Source organism: Callorhinchus milii, unplaced genomic scaffold (assembly GCF_018977255.1).
Source record: "Callorhinchus milii isolate IMCB2004 unplaced genomic scaffold, IMCB_Cmil_1.0 Scaffold26, whole genome shotgun sequence".
Lineage (NCBI taxonomy): Eukaryota > Metazoa > Chordata > Chondrichthyes > Chimaeriformes > Callorhinchidae > Callorhinchus > Callorhinchus milii.
Genome location: NW_024704767.1, coordinates 7,182,109 through 7,202,251, shown reverse-complemented (window position 1 = coordinate 7,202,251; position 20,143 = coordinate 7,182,109). Strand labels below are relative to the sequence as shown.

At 37.7% G+C, this 20,143-nt stretch overlaps 2 protein-coding genes across 4 annotated transcripts; one reads left to right on the top strand and one right to left on the bottom strand.

Annotated features, from left to right (window-relative positions):
- Window positions 1–1,927: 1,927 nt before the first annotated feature.
- Window positions 1,928–12,250, bottom strand: LOC103188165 (cholesterol side-chain cleavage enzyme, mitochondrial). 2 transcript variants are annotated; one of them, XM_007908050.2, is made up of 9 exons: window positions 11,287–11,348; window positions 9,784–9,939; window positions 8,334–8,533; window positions 7,185–7,388; window positions 6,819–6,979; window positions 4,605–4,771; window positions 3,808–3,886; window positions 2,909–3,100; window positions 1,928–2,541 (listed from the first exon to the last, which is right to left on the bottom strand). In XM_007908050.2, exons 1-9 carry the CDS (start codon window positions 11,304–11,306, stop codon window positions 2,428–2,430), a joined length of 1,293 nt encoding a protein of 430 aa, XP_007906241.1. In that variant the 5' UTR covers window positions 11,307–11,348; the 3' UTR covers window positions 1,928–2,427. The 2 variants fall into 2 exon arrangements, with proteins under 2 accessions (XP_007906241.1, NP_001279760.1); NM_001292831.1 differs by lacking the exon at window positions 11,287–11,348 and adding an exon at window positions 11,873–12,250 and having other exon boundaries at window positions 1,930–2,541.
- Window positions 12,251–13,426: 1,176 nt separating this feature from the next.
- On the top strand, window positions 13,427–19,688 carry terb2 (telomere repeat binding bouquet formation protein 2). Of its 2 annotated transcripts, none has more exons than XM_007908034.2 (8): window positions 13,427–13,523; window positions 14,678–14,747; window positions 15,138–15,219; window positions 15,709–15,848; window positions 16,878–16,915; window positions 17,059–17,177; window positions 18,274–18,377; window positions 19,435–19,688. In XM_007908034.2, exons 2-8 carry the CDS (start codon window positions 14,684–14,686, stop codon window positions 19,593–19,595), a joined length of 708 nt encoding a protein of 235 aa, XP_007906225.1. In that variant the 5' UTR covers window positions 13,427–13,523; window positions 14,678–14,683; the 3' UTR covers window positions 19,596–19,688. The 2 variants fall into 2 exon arrangements, with proteins under 2 accessions (XP_007906225.1, XP_007906221.1); XM_007908030.2 differs by having other exon boundaries at window positions 16,878–16,939.
- The last annotated feature ends 455 nt before the right edge of the window (window positions 19,689–20,143 follow it).

Genomic DNA, 20,143 nt, shown 5'->3' with positions numbered 1-20,143 from the left:
ATTTATGTTACTGAGTACTTTCATAATAAAAAGAGGGTGAGATGAGTGCAATATAATTTTCAGGTGGAATGTAGCACAAATTTGCAGACTGAGTTTTGATTCAATAATCCTTACATTTGATATATTTCATGTGAGGATACATCAACAACAACAAAATTACATTTATAGAGCGCTTTTCACGTCGGGAGGACGTCCCAAAGCGCTGTACAGTCAGGTGTTGGGGCCCGAGCATGGGGGAGGGGTGGTGTAGAGATGAGGGAAGGCAGAGGGGTGCTTGTCAGAATATACTGCATTGTGGATTAAATGTGTTTTGCACACAGCATTATCCACCCCTCCCCCAAACAGCTGTGAAGTGAATAACCAATATTTGGGAATGGTACAGTATTGTGATTTAAGGCACAGGGTTAAGGTGGGAAAGGATATTTTACTATTAAAACTTTTTTTGTGACCATAATGTTGAGTGCTGTCCAAGAATGTTAAGAAGATAAATAGCCTGATAAAATCAGGAAGATTTCTGCTTAAAGTTCTTGAAATTTGATATTGGTATAAAAAAATCAGATTGCTAATTAGACTGATAAAAGATTACTAGAATCTTATTGCAAAGGGTAACATTGTTCAATATGAGCTTCTATTGGGAAATACTATGGTTTGGTACATTTAGATGATTAGAACAGAATAACCTCTGAAGGTTGTTCATTTACAAGAACCTAATCAGCATCATATTGATAGGTGGAGATAATAACAATAATCCTTGCACTTGATATAGTGCCTTATCGCGTCTTTGAGACATCTCAAAGTGCTTCACAGAATATACTGTAAAGTGAATTGACTGTATATTTTGTGTGCAAAACGCGGCAGCCAATTGCGCACAGCAGTATCCCACAAACATTTATAGACTGAGTGAACAAATTATTATTGTTTAAAAAAANTGTTTTGAGGGGATTATTACCCCTGGAAAAGCGATCTGCCAATCGCTAATAACCAGGTTTCTATTTACTGTTACAGAGGCTTACGGAGTAAGGAAAGTTACCTAAGGTTTCACCCAGATACTCTCGCTTGCGAGGCGAGTTTGAGATTACTGGTACGTTTGAGATTAGCAACTGCCTTGTTGAGCTACAACTGAGGGGCCAGCAAGAATGCTTTCTACATGAAATCCGAAGAATAAAAAGGAGATAAAAATAAATTCCCTTTGAGAAGAAGTTACAGTAAACTAGCTGACCATCAGGCAACAATGAATTGAGAGTATGAGTTTAATTCACAAAGCACCTATTTTGCTAAATTTGGAATGCCATATAATTAGAAATCCCCATGAATCTTGAAAATGTTGGAACTTCTTCAATAATTATCCTTAATCCACACATGATATAGCACCTTTCAAATTGAAAGGATGTCTCAAAACTTCAGAGGAATTACTGTAAACTGAAGTGACTGGAACAGCCATGAAGTGAATGATCAAATTTTTGGCGGGGGGTACGGGGGTGAAATTGAGCAGGGAGCAACTCCCTTTTTGTATAGTGTTGTGGGATCTTTTAGTCTCTTCTCTTTTCGTATAGATCCCATGGCACTGTACGAAAAGAATAACAGGCTAACGATTCCTCAAAAAATACAAAGCAAGCACGGAATTAAAAAGCCTTCTTTTTCATTTGATCAGATAATCAGTATCTCGGTTTAATTTAACGTCTCATCTGAAGGACCGCACCTTCAGCAACACAGCACACTCCTAGCACTGCACTGGAGTGTCACCCTACACTTTGTGAGTTCAAAATCTCAATGTGCAGCTTGAGCGCCCAACTTTCTGACTCCAAGATGAGGCTGCGACTTACTGAGCCAGGCTAACACAAAGAAGCAACATTTAGAAGACTTTGGCTTACAGTCAACTAAGTGGTTTAAAAATACTATTGGTGGAAAAGCACATACTTAGACATAATTAAAGGCGTTCACAAAACTTTTATTAATAGGAACATAGGACCAGGAGTAGGCAATTCAGCCCCTCGAGCCTGTTCCACCATTTAATTAGATCATGGCTGATCTATATCTTTACTAGAATTTCAAATCCATGATGAACAATTTGTACAATTATTCTTTGCTCTTATGATATTGGGACATAGAATATTTATAAATATGCCCAAAATGGAATCAAAGCATACGATGATTGAGGCAAGGTAAAATTCTAAATAATTTGCTTAAAAATAACTGGCCAACAACTAACCACACTAATAAATCTATGACCAGAATAATTTGTTATAAAATGTGCACATATCTAGGAAGTACATCTGATTCAATTATTAAGAAAATTAAGCATGTTACTGTACTTGTTTGATAAAGGACATATCTGCAATCAAGGCATCTAATTTTTCTCATATTTGCTAATCTTACAATGTTTTAAGGCATTTACCACTGTTTCATTCCCTTCCAAACACATATTTCTCAATTAATGATCTTTAAGGTTAAATTTATGGGAATCTCTGGTACAAGGATAAGATCAAAGTTTGTGTTCAATTTGGGAAGCCCACTTGTTTCAATGTTGAAGTTCTTCAGCATCTGAAAAANGAGGAATAATTGAGAGAATCAAATATTTTAGTTTCTTTCAGATGAGAGACCAAAGAACAATCACAAACATGAACCAAATAAGCCATTCTGTCCATCCAGTTCATCCTTCATTTTGATGGCAGGTCAAAAGTGGTTTTACCACAGAAATACATTTTATTTTTGTCCTCAAATTATGCCATTACCATAACATATTTTAATGGAGAGGAACTTTAACTTTTCTAAACTCTTGTTTAAAATGTAATTGGGAAAAATCGAAGAGGCTTAAGATTCCTCAAAAAATGCAAAGCAAACATTGAATAAAAAGTCTGCTGTTCCTGAAAGATAAGATTTTCACTGACTTGTGTACAAATAGACTTACTTGAATTAGAAACAGCTGCATTTCTGTTTCTGCAATCCTGCGACCAATGCACTGCCGAGACCCAAACCCAAAACCTAGATTTTTGAAATAGTTAGTTTCTGTTTTCAACCACCTTTCTGGGATGTACTGCTCTGGGTTGGTAAAAATCTCTGCATTTCTTCCCATTGCATATAAGCCCACTTGTACTAAGGTCTGCAAAACAAGGAAAACAATTCTAAATCAATATAGTTTCTAAACGCAGCCCACATTTCAACCTAGTAAAATATAAACTTTTACAATATTAACCAGCAATAATCTGTTTTACAGTGTTGTGTTGTGTAATTAGTTGTAAATGTATCAAATTAATTTTTTAATTGATGTAAGCGTGATGGAATTGTCTGTTTATAGTGGTGAAGTAGGTGAATCAAGTATATTTACTGGTAAGCAACAGTAGGGGCTTATAAATACATAATAGATTACTTGGGCACAGTGGACACCCGGCACTGGTGAGACTTGTACCCTCAGAAGAAGTGACAAAAAGAGAGAAAAATAATACATCTAGGAGAGGAAGGGGAAACGAATACATATGTTTAGAAATGAGATTGTGCACTAAACTCTACAATTAACAACATTGCTGGAGGCTGGTGTATGTTCCTGCTCAATGTCACTCCTTTAAAGCAGGATGCCTGATCTGCTTTGAATGAGTGATATTAAAGAATGTAATTTGCATTTTGTGGAACTAAGTGGCATTCTGCCACATATAATGGTGATACCAAAAAAACAATCTAAACTCTGGGAAATATTAGCTTACTTACATCCAGCAGCTGTATGGGCATTCACTGATTGCTAAAAGTTAAAAGGTAATTAATTGCATGTGTATAACAGACAGCACTTCTATAAAAGTGCCCATGGCTTCTTACCCCAGTTGGTATTACATAGTTCTGCAATACAATATCTTCAGTTATATATCTCTGTAAGCTTACTGCTACTGGGTACAGCCTGAAATTGAAAGTAAGATGGCAGTGAAACCATTTCATTAGCATACCATGTCTACAAAGCTCCATTTTTCAGATAACGTTAACATTTATCAGACAGCAGTGGAGATTTAAGATCATATTTGTGCCAACACAGTGGAAAATGGAGTGAAGCCTACCTAAGGAGTTCCTTACTCCTTTGTGTCTGCTGCTAATTATAGTTGTATATAATAATCCTTGCATTTGATATAGTAACAGTAATAATAATTATCCTTCCATTGATATAAGCTTACAGTTGATTGCTGTCAAGGGTAATGACTATGTGCTTGCAGGCAAATATGACAGCCAAATTGCACACAGAAAGGTCCACAAGTGAATAACCAATGTACCTGGATGATTGTTGACCAGGACACCAGATAAGATGAACTCATCATCATCAACCCTTTCACAAATTTACTATCCAGAAGTAACTGGATAGCCATCACAAGTAGAGCATTAGGGAAGGATGCTTTTGTGCTTCCATTAATCTTCTTATGAATGGATTTAAATAATAATAATCCTTGCATTTGATATAGCGCCATATCATGCCTTCGAAATGTCTCAAAGCGCTTCACAGAATATACTGTACATTGAGTAGCATGATGATAGCCTTGTAACCTTCTTGTTCTTTATCAGTACCTTAATCAGTCTGAGAAATGTATATTCACTTGCCTTTTGTTTAGATAACCATAAGATTTTGTTACCTCAGTGTTTCCTTCAGTGTAGCTTTCACTAGTGGCACAAATTGTAACGTCTTGAATAGATCACCATGTGTTTCCTGCTCAGCTGCTAGAATCTCATTTCGTAATTTCTCCTGTAGGTTGGGGTTCCTGGCAAGCTCGTACATAGTCCATAACAAAGTGATTGAGGTCTGTTTTGTAAAAAAGAAAACAATGTTACAAGATAAGCCAGGTATAGTACATAGGCCCCCAACACAGGACCGAACTCTTTCAGAAATAAAAAACTTGTATTTATATCAGGGATGGCCAACTTGAGGTCCATGTGACTATTTTATGTATGCATAATGCAGCCCATGGGCCACAAGTTGGCCATCACTGATTTAAATAGTGCCCTTCAGGTAGGATAATGTCTGAATGTTTACCATGCCATAGTCGGATGCTAAGCGAGGGAGAGCTCAACCATAAGTGCACTCAGAGGTAAATTATAAGGCACTATTTAAATACATAGAGAGGGGGAAAAACAGAAGTAGAAGGAGGTCTAGAGGTTAGGGGCAAAGTAGCTGAAGGCTCGACCAAAGAGAATCCTCAATATATAATATACTACCTTTCACCTTTCCTAGGTGTTTGAAGTATCTCCCTCAGTTTTAAGTGTTTACATTCATTTGAATGAAGGCACAGAATTAAAGAGAATTCAATTTGTGCAAGAAGGGTTATTGAAAAAGGGAACAACGATCATGTGGTACCAATAATGCTCATTAAGTGGGTAATTATGTATAATCAAATTCTTGTTTAGCCCTACCTCTGATAGTATAGCAAACAGAACATATAATTAGTTATCCAGCTACTTCTGGATAGTAAATTTGTCAGAGGTTGATAACGATGATATCTGGATTGTCCCCACACCTTCTCCTGGTGTCCTGGTCAACAATCATCCAGATAAATCGGTTATTCACTTGGGGGACTTTTCTGTTTACATTCATTACATCCAGACGAGATCACGCCAACTTTCTGCTCACAAGACTACCTGTTTCTTCCATTCACAAGTTACAGACTATCCAGAAGTCTGCAGCTTGTGTCCTTTCCTGCACTCGGAACCGCAAGCCAATCACCACTATATTTACCTGGTTCCACTGGTCCCCATCTCCCAGTGGATCAAGTTCAAGATCCTCATCCTCACTTTTAAATCCCTCCATGGTCTTGCTCCACCCTACCTCTTCAACCTCCTCATAAACCTACTTCTTTCACTGTACTGTTGGTCAATATGGTCAATCCCTCCTCCTCTTGCTTAATGATCAACACCATCTATGTAAAGGTGCTTTAAAATATTATCCTATTCGAAAGGTGTTATTTAAGTGCAAGTTATATTTTATGCCTTTCTTTGAAAGATGCCAAACCAAAATATTTTTAAGGACAGAAAAGCTTCTTTGGACTAAATAAACAAGTTTTCTGGCTCGTACTGTTCCACAAATATTTCTTTGCTATCTGGTTCAGACATTCATCAATACAGTACAAATTTACAGCTATATAGCACCTTTGACTGCATGTAGGGATGTTTTCTCAAGGGGCTTAATGCAGCTTCCTCTAATTAAATACCATCTTCTATGAAATAACCACTTTGGTAATAATGCACACAAGTATAATTGAACTTTATTTTTATTCATTAGTTGGACATTTGATGACGTTTATATAGCCTGTGTATTTTGCACTGCTTTAAATAATATTTTGACTGCCTTTTAAATGATTTAGAGTACCATGGCATCTCTATCGATGTTTTGAGTGAGGGATGAGAGATGGAACCTTGCTCCCTTTTCTAGTCGTAAATTTAAACAAACGGTATCACTTTTGCTAACCTTGGTTCAGTTCTATTTAAAATACTGAAAAATAACTCAGTTCTGTTTTGCCTATGCACCACACCAGTGCAATCAAAGAATAGATGATGCAGCTTTACTTGCAAAAATATTCCAGTTTCAGAAAATGTATTTTAAGGTAAACAAAAGCCAACATTTCTTTTACAGCTTTCACCATTTGTGCCTCTTATAATTCAGTATTGGTTAGTAAACCAGAGACCTGAAATTCTATCTAGTCTTAACCTGTTAAATCATTTTGTCTTAAATTTTAAGATCGACCAATTTCTTAATTTGGAAGAATGATTTTAAGAATTTTCCATAATTCTACACAAAAGCAAGATTTAGGGAAAACGTTCTTTCAAGCTGAGACTAAGTGGAATTTTTGTCTTACCGTGTCAACTCCACCTGCCATAAGCTCCACAATGCTAGACTTGAGGTTGTCTATTGGTAGCTTCTCTTTTATCAGAAGATTTGCAAGAACCCCAGAATACTCTTTTTCATTTATCAGTCCCAGATTATACTGTTGGCGTATTTTTTCTATACAGATATTTGCTGTGAATGAAAACAGAAAATAAATGTTAGTTTTACACCCAATTTCAAATAAAATGATACCTAATTCATTGTTAAAATCTGAGTTCTATATCTTAACAATTCAATCACCATTTTGAAAAGTTTACATTTAAATGGGAATTCAATAATTTATTGTATACGTCACTGTAAATTACAATATTGATGTTTATTTGTTCTGACTTCTTACCATGAGCAAAAATGACATCCCAAGCATCAACATGGTCTACCCAGATCTTTGAGTTGATAAGTTTCAGTAAACGAGGCGGAATGTAAAGCATCGGTGTTGTGGTTCTGAACATCAATGTAATGGAATCAATATATTGTTGACATGCTGTTTTTTGTGAATCCTCTAGTAAACCAAGACGTTCTCCATATAATACATGGCAAATGGCTATAAGAGTCAGACAAATGAGAATTTTCATTATTGTCTGTTTGATTTACTGCACAAATCCTGTACAAGTTGAAATAAACTGATAAAACCAGCTACTAATTCAGACTCTTCTGGAAAAGGCATCTTTTAAGATCTATTATCCCCAATTTTAGATTATTATAAATAGTTTCAAAAATGTACTCTTACACCTCAATACCTCAGAAAAACAAGCCACAATAACCTTTTCTTTGCCGTGCAATGTATTTCTGCTAGGAAAGAGAAAGCACAATTACGTGAGTGATGTACTTCACATCAGGTTATGTTTTTCAATGAATATATCTTCTGTCAAACAGAATTAGTGATGAGTTAAAGTCTGGTGGGTGAATTTAACAACGCAATGATAAAGTAGAAGCAGGTTGCTCTGTAACCCTCCCAATAATAGTCAATATCCCACACCTTACTTATGGTTGACTTTTTCATCAAATAATTCAAAAAACAAAACAGTTTAATAATACAAATAATACTTTAGCTCTGCTAAAAAATGGCATGAATCAGATTGGAAATTTGTATCATGGTTCAGGGTCCGAAACACTGACTGTCCAGTGCCTTGGGACATCCTCCCAACATGAAAGGCGCTATACAAATGTAATTTTGTTGTTGTTGCTGCTTCTGTTGTAATTTATGGTATATCCTGTGAAGCGCTTTGGGACATCTCGCAGATGTAATACGCTGCTATATCAAATGCAAGGATTATTATTATATGACTCATGACGTAGTTTACACATATACATAACACAATGTGTTACCAAAACAAACAGTTTGGGGCTACACTAAAATAGTTCATCAAATTACAGCTGAAATTTTTGACCTTGTCAAAGGTAAAAATAATAGTTTGAAAAACCATTTTCAGAAGGTTGTGATATGTTAATAAAACAAATAAGTATATAAGTAAGAATGAACCCTTACATTCAAGTGAAAATTTGAAGAGGTCATTCATGGGTTCAAATGTCCATTCATCTTTGCTATTCTCCTTAATCCGTTTGTGAAGCATGGACACAAAATCCAGCACTACATCATTAATGAATGGCACAAACTTATGAATAATGTTGGGTGCAATAACTTCTTTATTCAAAACCATTCGAGTTTTTCGCCACTCTTCCCCATTTCTGAAAAATACAAGACCGAAGCCAAGCATTAAAATGATTCTCAACAAGTTACCAAAAGAATTGTGCTTTGAGTATTTACAGAAACAAGTGCTGGTTGCAAATAATATTTGGAAGTAATGCAGTTACATTTCTGCACCACATCTATAGATCATATTAAGAAACCAAGAGAGTGGAGCTCAAGCAGTTGATAATTGTCACCTGAAGATTAGTTTTAATATGTGATATCATTCGGATATCTACTATGGGGAAGAGACACAATGAGCTTCCTGATATGGCTGACCAATAGCTATGTAAAGTATTATGAAGAAACTGGCCACAACACTGATCTTTTTAGTGATTTTTGCTACGGTGTTTTAATTAACTTAGTATCAGTGCTGTCAAGCTTTGAACAAGAGAGCCCAGTGAGTAACTTCCCTGTAATCTTCTGGACCAATGTCTGAATAAAATCAAGTTGATCAGCAATCTGAGTCTGGTTCCTAAGACAGGCGGTCCACAGAACTACTGATGACAGACCAGCCAGCCTGGCTTATCAACAAGAAGATCAGGGATTCTTCCCACTCAGTTCCTGTTAACTCTTCAAGCTAAAGCCTTAATGGGTAACGTCCCAGTTGGACATGCAGTAGGAAGACTGGCAGACAGTGCTCTCAATCTATGCAGTTTTAGCTGGTTATACTCCCAACAGTTTCCCAACAAACACTCTAGTTCTTGTCAACCTGCACCTTATTCTCTTTGGAAGTGAGGTAAGCAAGTGCATCCTTTCAGGAGAGAGTGCATATTCCATTCCACACGTGTGGAAATTTTTATGTGCAAGTAGCATGAGTCAGATATCCGGCTCACCAAAAAAAAGGTCCGAAGCAGAATAATCTGATAAGGAAATCAACTTCACAAATTTGCAATATAAACAATTGAAATAGTCAAACTATTTATACTGGGGAATCCTAAAGGTTGCAATATTGACCATTGTGGGGTCCTCAAGCCTGGCCTCTTGCCAACCTGAGCCTAAAGCTCTCCTGAATTAGTTAAACAGGGAGAGTGTGCATTGTATTCCAAGAAAGGATTTTCATATGTAGGTGGCAAACATGAAAGCCTCACTCTCCTTTGGATACTCTTAATGGTACTTATTCTTACTGGTAATAGGTAATATGATTCAACAACAACAACTTGCATTTATATCATGCCCTTCACCCGTGGTAGTGTCCTGGAGCGATTACACAAGTGTCAAGACACCCAACCGATCAAATAAAGCTTACTGTAACAGTACTCCACATTTTTGCTTTCTGTGTTCTCTGTAATCCAACCATGGTAATACACTCAGTCTTCTTGGAAACATGCCTTCAGCTTTAAACAAAGTAGCAGCATCCTCAGGCTTAATAATGTTTACACTACCATAGTGACCAATCTGTTCCCTGCAAATGAACAAAAAGCACAAGATTATCAGGATCACATAGTTTGCTGAATAGTATGCAGCAAACGTTCACGACAGTTATAGTATTTTAGCCAACATGGGTTCTGAAAGGGTAGGTTTGTCTAGCCAACTCATTAAAACTTTTTTGAGGAGGTTACCTCTCTAATTAACCATGGCAAGCCATATGATGTAGTACATTTATTCGCTCTTTACCACTTTCAAAAGGCATTTCACAAAGTATATATGCAAAACTTCTTCATAAACTGGTGGTCACTGGGTATCAAAGGCAAGACATGGAATTAGAATAAAGTAATTATATTTGTAACATTTTATTACTTTAAATCATGTTTTGTATTTATTTTCGTACTAGCTGCACCTGTTGCAGCTTTGCTTGCAACCAAAGGATCCAATATGGAATGTAGATTGACACACAGAGAGACTTAGACAGACATTTTCATCTTTATCTATACTCAGCTGGGAGGACTCATGTGGTAGGACTCATTGGGAGGACACCTTTAATATATTTTCTCTCAGTCTGTCAGTCTCTCTCTCTCCCAGTCTCTCTTTCTCACTATCTCAGTCTCTTTCTGTCTTTCTCGCTCTCTCACTCAGTCCCTCAGTTTCTCTCACTATCTCAGTTTCTTCCTGTCTCTCCCACAAAACACAGTCACTACACTTTATAATATATTTTCTCTCACAGTCTCTCTCACTACCTCAGTCTCACTCTCTCTCACTATCTCAGTCTCTCTGTCTGTCCCAAGTGGGAGGACGCTAGATCCCATGACAGCCGGAAAAAAATGCCATACATTTGTCGCAGAATATAGATGTATCTCTCTGAACGGTGTATGCTTTCCTCTGTCACGACATAGTTGCAAAATACAATGCATACCTCATATTTTGGGCTTTAAAGCATTTTTTAATATAGCTCATCAACAATAGGAGATTCCCCCCAAAAAAGTATGCTCATGACATTGCCAGATGCAGGTGCGAACTGAAGATGGGGAAGGAAGGGGCAAGGCAGAAGGATAGAGGAAGCGTGTTCCAGGAGTTTCGGGAGTAGTAGCTAAAAGGTGCAGCCGCCGAAGGTGGAACATGCAGGAGACCGAAGCCAGTTGAGCCGAGGCAGCGGTTAATGGGTTGGGGAGTAAGATCAAAGTAAGCAGAATATACCAGCTGGGATTCCAAGGGTTAAAACAATAACCGAAAAGTACTCAACGCACAGCCAACCAAAGAAAGTAAAAACAGAATGAAGACATAGTGAGCCAAAAAAANGGCAAGGAAAATGAAACAAATTGAAGATTAAAAAGACAGGAAAGGGCAAATTAAGTTATAACACTGTATAACTTACTTTTCCTGTGTACTGCGCATAGTGTGTCAGTTTGGCTCAGTGGTAGTACTCGTCTCTGAGCCAGATGGCTGCGAGTTCAACCATCTGGGATTTTAGCTCACAAAGTCTAAGCTGACACGCCAATGCCATGCTAGGTGTGCATTGCATTGTCAGAGATGCCATTTTTCAGATGAGACGTTTAATTGAGGTCCTGTAGGCGCTATACCAAATGCAAGGATTATTGTTTTCACTGCGTATGCTTGGTCAGATTCACGTATACACACACTTTGGATCAAAGTATCTTTTTACCTGTGTGCGTACAGAGGAAAATTTGCAGCAAAACAAATATTAATAAACACACAGGAAAATAAGCTATAGTGTATAAGAAACATATGGTCATGGTCTGTGAACACTATTTGAAGTCTTGCAGTCAATCAGTGAATGTCAAAACAAATGATACAAAATTCACCCAAATTATAAATCCAGTACCAGTCTAAAACAAATGTTTGCATTAATTAATGTGTACTTTACAAATTAAAATCATTTTAACAACAAAACATTAAAACATGTTTATCTCAAACAAGAATTATTAGTAAGGTGCACCTACCTGAAAATCGGTCCATACATATCGAATTTGTTTACCATGATTTTATGTAAATTTTTGAAATCATTTTTCTTCAGGATCTTATAGAGGGTACTCCACTTGGATTTCCACTCTCCTGGCAATGTATCGTAAGATTTCAGAGCATTATTGGAAGAAGAAACATAGATTTTGCTTGTTGCTGAATTATTTCTGTGGATGATGAATGCATTTTTATTTTCTGGACAGGCAACAGATTGTCGGTTACCATAAATACTGCCAAATGCAGGTAACCGGAATCTGTATCTAATCATTATAACCATGCTTCGAATGGGTTGAAATGATCAGTGCATTTACTTTTCAAGTCTGATTACTTCTTCATTGGCGGCAGTTTTTATATCCCATCATTCAAGGACAGGGATACGTTGCAAAGAAACATTTTTGCCAAGGGCATCGATTCTGATGTCAAAATGTAAATCTTAATTTGCAAATTCCAAAAACAAATTGCAAAGTGCCTCAACGTCACAATGACAATCAATAAAATTACATTTGTACAATGACTTTCAAGTTGGCATGTCAAAAAGGGGAGAAGCTGAGGTACTCCAGAATGGTATTCCAGAGAGTGGAGCAGGAAGGCTGAAAGCTCAATAACTTATGGTGAGGTAGACAGGGTGGGTTGTTATGAAGCAGGCTGTCGTTAGCTGAGTGGAGGGAGTGACTGGGGTCAGGGTTAAAGAGAGGTTAAGGAGGCAAAGAAAGTTCTTGTTCGCAGATGGAAAGAATGTCATTGGCAAATCCCAGACTGGGTAACAGCTTACGTTTCACCTTGTACTGTGCAACGTGGTATTTCGTCGTTATCAGCTCATTTATTCGCCCACAAATACAGTCACGTTTATTAAAAAAAAACTATTTTGCTAAACGTATGCCTGAAATATAAAATGAAATCCTATTTCCGTTCCATTAAAGAACTGCAAATTCTTCTTTAATAAAAAAATATGTATTCTTACCTATTTAAATGAATGCCTGTGTTTATCCAGACGAACGTCTTTGTTGCTGAGGAGAGGATGCCTGGCAATGATGTCGGGGTTGGGGGGTGGGGGGGAGGGAGGGAGGAGTTGGCAATGACAAATTACATTTGTATAACGCCTTTCACGTCAGGAGGACGTCGTCAGGCGCTCTGAGGAGAGACTCAAATGGGACAAGACGCCTTTGGTCTATTTCAGCTCATCCTTCCAGAATAACAACCCACTGCAGAAGCGAGCGGTTTCTTAACTGTCCCGTTACATGTTCTGAAGTGTCTTGGCACCTTTCCGTGGCAGGTTTCCCCCCCCCGATGTCCCCTTTGGTGCAAAGGGTCACTCCCACGCGCGTCCGTCCTGAAAAAAAAACCGTCCTTCGCTGTCGGGAATGGAGCACAAGGGATCGGTCGCGAGCCTCAGCCGCCGCCATCGCCAACGGGTCAGCGCGGCTCGCCGGGCCCCATCGAACAGCCGCCTCTCCCGCACGGTCGCCTCACCCTGACGTCACGGGGAGAAGGTGCTGGAACAGCACGTGACGCGCTTCGCGCAAGCGCACACGGCGCGGGAGCGAGCGTGTTCGGGTCGTCGCGTTCCCCGGCGGAGGGTGACGAGAGGGCTCTGCCCGAGGGCGTTTTTACGTGAGAAACCTCGTAAGAAAGGTACGAACGTAAGAAAGAAAGAAAGAAAGAAAGAAAGAAAGAAAGAAAGGTGATTTTTTTTCAAATTAAATTAATTTAAAAAAATTAAAAAAAAATCCGCGGTTTTATTTTAATTTAACTGCCTTCTTTTTTTACACACACACACAGAAAAAAAAATCAGTTGTTTTTGACCGATTTTATTTGGCTCCGAAACGGAATGGGACGTCCTCCTGACGTGAAAGGCGCAATACAAATGTAATTTATGGTTGTCGTTGAGTCACTAAAATAACAGCCAAAATACTGCAATGTACTGTATAACAGCATCTTCTCATTGGACCATCCACCTGTCGATTAACCCCCATTATGTTAGTCCCCCTCACACCATTGCTGGATACCGGGGCACTGGTCTCCCGAACTAACCTGAGAGAGATTCGTATGGACAAGACCTCTTGGTCCTATTTAATCATATCCTTCCACAAGACGAGCTGTACCATCTTCCCAATGCAGCAGTGAGCCGTTTCTTAAATGAGTCCAGTGTCCTGGCCCCAAGTACCTGTCTCAGGTAAGCGCCCCAGTTTTTGATGCTCTTTGTGCGAAGGGTCGCTTCCACGTGCCTGTCCCAAACGTGTTGGTTGTGAACCTCGTCAGCTGCCATCACCCCACGTAGCCAGGAACGCTTTTCAGGCAGTTTTACTTTGGCTTGTGCTACCCATTAAACAAGTTCCCCAATCAACACAGAAACCTCGCCCTGAGGTTACGAAGGGGCGAAGGTGCTGGAAAAACACACGATACACTTTGTGCTCTGCCACTGTCAAGCGCTCTGGGACGTTCCCCCTCGTGAGGGGCGGCGTATGAATACAAGTTGTTGTTTGCGCTGGCACATAGTGTGAGTGTTTGCCCTGTTCCTCCAACAAGTGACAGGCGCACTGCATTGCGGAGTGACACCCTGGCTGGATAACATTATTGAATCTTTTGTTAATTGGGAGCATAAATTTGCATAACATCAGACAGCTATAACAATATGGGAACTCAGATATATAGAAAACATAGCAAGTATGGCCAGGACTGGCCACCAGTATAACATAAGATTATAACTATAGATGACTTAATATTATGGGAACCCGATTGTATTGGGAAATATTTTGACCATAAAACTGCAAATTCTTTCTTTCAAGTCAACAATGTACAGAAGTGAAAAGGGTTGGTTTTCTGAAAGTGTGAGCAGACAGCTCTGCAATCTTTGGGGTACGTACTGTAGTTCTGTATTAGAGCATCTGTATTTTGTTTATTTCCAGTGATATTGAATATGGTGTTCTGATTAACAGGATATTTTGAAGGTTTCAGTGTAAATCATTGCTTTGGGCAGGATTCAAGAGGTATATTTTGTCTCTTTGCCAAGGTCCTACTTTATTTTATACACTAAACAATAATAGCTCTTTAAACAATTGAAAATATTATGCAAAATTTCAGACATAAATCAAATAGCCTGATTTTTTAAAGACATGGCTTCCTTTCTTATGCTTAGGTATGGAAAACATTAATTTGTTAACAAGTATACTTTACATCATTGACAAGAAAAGCTTGTGTTTTGTTTTGCTTATTTGTAACATATTGTTTCTGTACCACTTCCGATAGTGTCTGAAGGTGGCATTATTACAAACTGGCGTTCTGCAGACTTCTTGTTTAGTACTGATGCTTCTCATCCTGACACACAGAGGTAGAGCATTTAGGATTTTATTTTAAAATTATTTGTAAGAGATAAGTGCCCATTTTGCACCCCTAATCAAGATAAGTAGTAAAAAAAAGTCTATTTCTTTAAAAAGTCACATGAAGACAAACCTTTTAATCAGTTAGATGTTCACCACGAACCTCAACATGAAATCTTAAATTGACAAGCGTATGCTATATAATGGTTCAACAGAAAGTGATCTCAACTTTCCTCCCTCCCTCTTAAATGAACACCTCTAAATCTTACGTCAGTTAATTCTGATGACTCTTCAGTTATTTAGAGGATTCAGTAGAATACATTGTTGTTCTAGCATTTTTTAAAAATATTTCTATTTTAATGTCATGTAAAATGCCCAGCTCTGAAAAATTCTATGAACTGTTTCAGTGATAAAATATTTATATAAGAATTACTTGTGAGAGTCATGGTTTACACTTGTTTCAATGGGCTGATCCATGGATGTATTGTATAATGTTTCAGGATTTTTGAGAGTTTAGAGTTTGTGGAAGACAATGCTACAGTTTTTCATGCAAGCTATTTGGTAGCATGTGAGCAATCTGGAATCAAGGGCACTGTAGCGATCGGTCATTTTCTACTTCCTCCTTCCTGTCTTCATAAAGGTAAGTGTAACTAAACAAATAAGAGAGAAATACTTTAGTGTTAAAAAGACTGACTTTGAAAGCCCCTGTGGCTTTTGACAAATCTTAAGCATTTAAAAGTCAATGAAATGAATTTTAAAAAGTTGTAAGGATAGTACGTAAGGTCTAGACAAAAGCAATGCCACTGTCAAGCACTCTGGGACGTTCCCCCTCGTGAGGGGCGGTGTATAAATGCAAGTCGTTGTTTGCGCTGGCACATAGTGTGAGTGTTTGCCCTGTTCCTCCAACAAGTGGCAGGCGCACTGCACTGCGGAGTGACACCCTGGCTGGATAACATTATTGAGTCATGTCTTGCGAATGGTGATTTTTTTTCTTATCTGAGCTCTGAGACCCTACCCTGGGTGGTATATATATAAGTGCAAATTGTTGTTATTCCAAGAGGTAATGCTAGGACTGCTATGCAGAGGAACATCCTATCTGTTAAAATGATAATCAATTGGAAATTTGCAATCTTATAGTCCTTGTACTAAACTATAGTTGGTGAAAAATAAACATTGTTAGTGACTATGCTCCTTAATTATTCCTGCAGTGTTTTATTTTGTTGTATTTTTTAAGATGCAACACCAATATCGCTGTAGGTCAGTATTATTCAGTAACTTTCTTTTTGGTTGAGACAAAAAACAATCAGTATCTTGCTGGATCCATTTTCAGGAATGCTGCAATGCATTATATCATGGAATGATAGCACGAGTATGGGAGCAAGGACAGATTCTCTCCTAACAGCAATCTGTTGCCTTTATCACTGAAGAGAAAGAAGAGGAGAGGAAATAGCACTGAATATCATTCAGTCAACATCCCAGGTCCAGAGGCAAATGGAGAACCAAACATCTTTCCATAAGCATCCATCCTAGCAAACACTTGTCTTCACCCATTGACAGTGTTCCGTTTCAAAACTATTGAAAAGGTTCTGATGTTTGAGTTAATGGTCTTAGCATTATATAATTTCAATATGGAGTAATATAACAAAATGCTATGTTTTCATTATTTCAGAAATTAGAGCAGCATTTGGCAACTTCATTTGGGAGCACGTGAGTCCTTCACAGTCTCAGCAGGTGTCAATGTTTTGCTTTTACATGTACACTAACTACTTGGCATGCTCAAACAACAACAAATTACATTTCTACAATGCCTTTCACGTCAGAATTCTGACTTGACTTTTTTTTCATTTTAGATTTCAACACAAAAGACATATGAAAAAGAAATGTTAAAAAGAAAGAACATTAAAATGTGCTACACCCAAGGCATGAAAATCGACCGAGCTGGGCTGGATGTATCTAACAATGACGTTGGGTTTGTTCATTTAATTTACATCTTTAACTGTTAAATGCAAAATTGCACCAATATCTCAATTGTTACAAAACAAATTACAGTGCACAAAAAGCAGTAAAACCCTTTAGCCATTAACTCTTTCCTTACGGTGTCTTTCACATAAAATAAACATTTTAGAGCACTTTACGGAATGAGATTAATTAGCCATGAAGCGAATGCTGTTAGCAGTCTGAGACGCTATCTTGCGTGAAGGACGCGATTCTAAATGCAACTTGTTATAGAGGAAACTTCAAGCAGTAATTTGCAGCAACAAAGTCCCCATAAACATCAATGAAATGAGTAGCCAATCAATTTCAAATTCTGGGATGGATGTGGAGGGAATGTAAACCCAAATAACCAAGATGAAAACTCTGCTTTACTTTGAAATAATGGGAGGAGTCCCCTTAAAATGCACCTGAATAAGGAACCTAAAGTAATAATTCCATTGAAATAGGGTGGTGATCCAGAGCAGCAAACCTAACATGGAGTTAGGGGCTTTTTATCAGGTTTGTTATAATTGTAGTCTAACATGAAACTGAGCTGCACAAGTGCCAAAGGATATCCAGGTTTAATTCTAATCTTCTGTTTTTGAATTCTACTGATATGATACAAATTCCCTTCCTTCCAGTTTCACTGTCATTTAAGCAGAATTGTAAAAATGGACATTTTGATTAAATCAACTCCCAGACCTGTTATTTTCATCTGGAACAAAATGAATGCAAAAGCAAGCAGAGAGAGCTTTGCTTACATGCATATGTTATTGAAGCTTTAGTTTTACTGCACACAATATGAGGGAAAGAGCATTTTGATGTCATGCTACAGTTAATAATAATAATCCTTGCATTTTCATGTCGGGAAGACTTCTCAAAGAGCTTTCATTGTAAAGTGAAGTAATTGTTTTTAGGCGAACCTCCACAATATAAATGCCAGAAAAGGGTAAAACCATCTCATAAAGTGCTATTATTAACCTATATCTTTCTGACTAAACAAAACTCTTCTGTTATTAAAATAAATGATGTAACTGGTGTTTAATGGCTTACATGGATAAACCAATTCTCACTGTGCAACATGTTTTCAGGGACCAGAATTCAGTTTTGAGAACATCATTGTTGGAAGAATCCTTTAAACCTGTGTCATGTTGTCACCTTCAACAAATGTACCCTGTAAACAACATGGTTACTGGTAAGAATTATTCTATAATTCAGCAAGATTGATAAAGTATGTTCACAGTTAATGCATATGAAAATATTGTGCCCTTCTTCATTCACCTGCCCTCCATGTATGAGCAATTGGAATTCACTATGGGACACTGTAGATTGCCTTTTTGCCAAGCCTTTTTTGTAAATGCAAACAGTTCATACAAGAACATTTTCATTTTTGGTTCTGTAATTTAGTCCATGAGTTTTGCTGCAGTCCATGCAGAATCTTGTGAGTTTTTCATTTCAATGTGTTTTGATGAATTTTTTTCCAGCTAAGTTATAATGATCACTTGCTATGCTTCAGTATTGCCTAACTAAGGCCAATCTCAAACGATTTGCCCCAGTTGATGGTGATTAGGCTGCCAATTGATGCTAGCTTCAATGTTCAAATCTGAATCAAATGCACTGAATCCTTGCCAGTGACTGACTTGTCTTCACTTTCTTCAATAACCTTAACTTAACAAAGTTTGAAGCCTGCACAAATTCAGCATAATTTGACACAACTGTCTTCAATGGTAAAGCTTCAATCCTCTAAAATCAGAAACTTCAGGTTTTCATTTCTATACAGAACCATCCCTCCAGTCAAGGTCAGATAGGGAATTGGATCAAAATGTTACAATAGCTTTTGTTTTTCCTCATTCCACACCCTCAGCATTCAAATAATAGCTCAGCTCTTTTATTAACTCATCCATCCCAGGATGTCAAGCCCATCGAACTATTTATCTCCATCAGCCATTCCTCCTGCTCTCTTCTCTGCCCTTCTGTAAATTTGTATTACTTGTTCCCCACAAAACAGATCTGTGTTTAGAGATTAGAGATTTAAAAATCATCCCCACAAACACATTTTGTGCAAGACATAGTTGGATTAACACTCAATCCTGGGAAAAATTGTGGAGAATCTACAACATTACATTTTGAATAGCGTCTTTCACTTCGGGAGGACGTCCCAAGGTGCTGTACAGCATTTCAAACCCGAGCTGGGGTCAGGGAGGGAGAAGGGAGGTGACCTAGATAATGCAATTTTTTTTTTGTTTCTGTAGGTTTTACTTCTGTTGATGAGCTAAAGAAATACCCAGGAGATTTGCATGACTTTATTCCAGGTGGTTCTGGTTACTCAGTGTGTCGCACGCAGAATGAAACAAACATGTTCTCAGTTTTAAAACGCACAAACCGGAATAAGTCTTTCATTCATACAAATTAAATCTACCTAAAGTTTGCCTTAGTCAAAAGAATGTCTTAAAATGGGAGTTTCAGTGTTGCTTTAATGTAGCCTGTTATGCTTTACAACCACTGGTAAAAGTTAAAGATAGAAAAAAAATGTTTACTATGTAAACTATTTTACTGTAAATTAAAATGTATTTTTTCTCCATTTATATTATTGCTTTTCGTTCTTAGAAACTTTCACATCAGATCAACTTTGCGTGAATTACTGTGCTTTCTGCTTCATAGAAAATTGGTTAACGTCACAGTTAGCAAGTTCATTGTATCATTGGGGTGAGTCACTGATTATCAGGCTCAAGAGCATTGATCCAGCCAACAAAAAAAAATTGCCTTTATATAGCATTGGGATGAAATCTCAAGGAGCTGGACAGTCAAGGGTCACTCAATCCACGACCGTTTATGGGACACTCCTGTGTCGCCCACAACATATACAGTCAATTCACTTTACAGTATATTCTGTGAAGTGCTTTGAGACGTCTTTAAGACGTGATAAGGCGCTATATCAAATTAAAAGTTTTTATTATTATT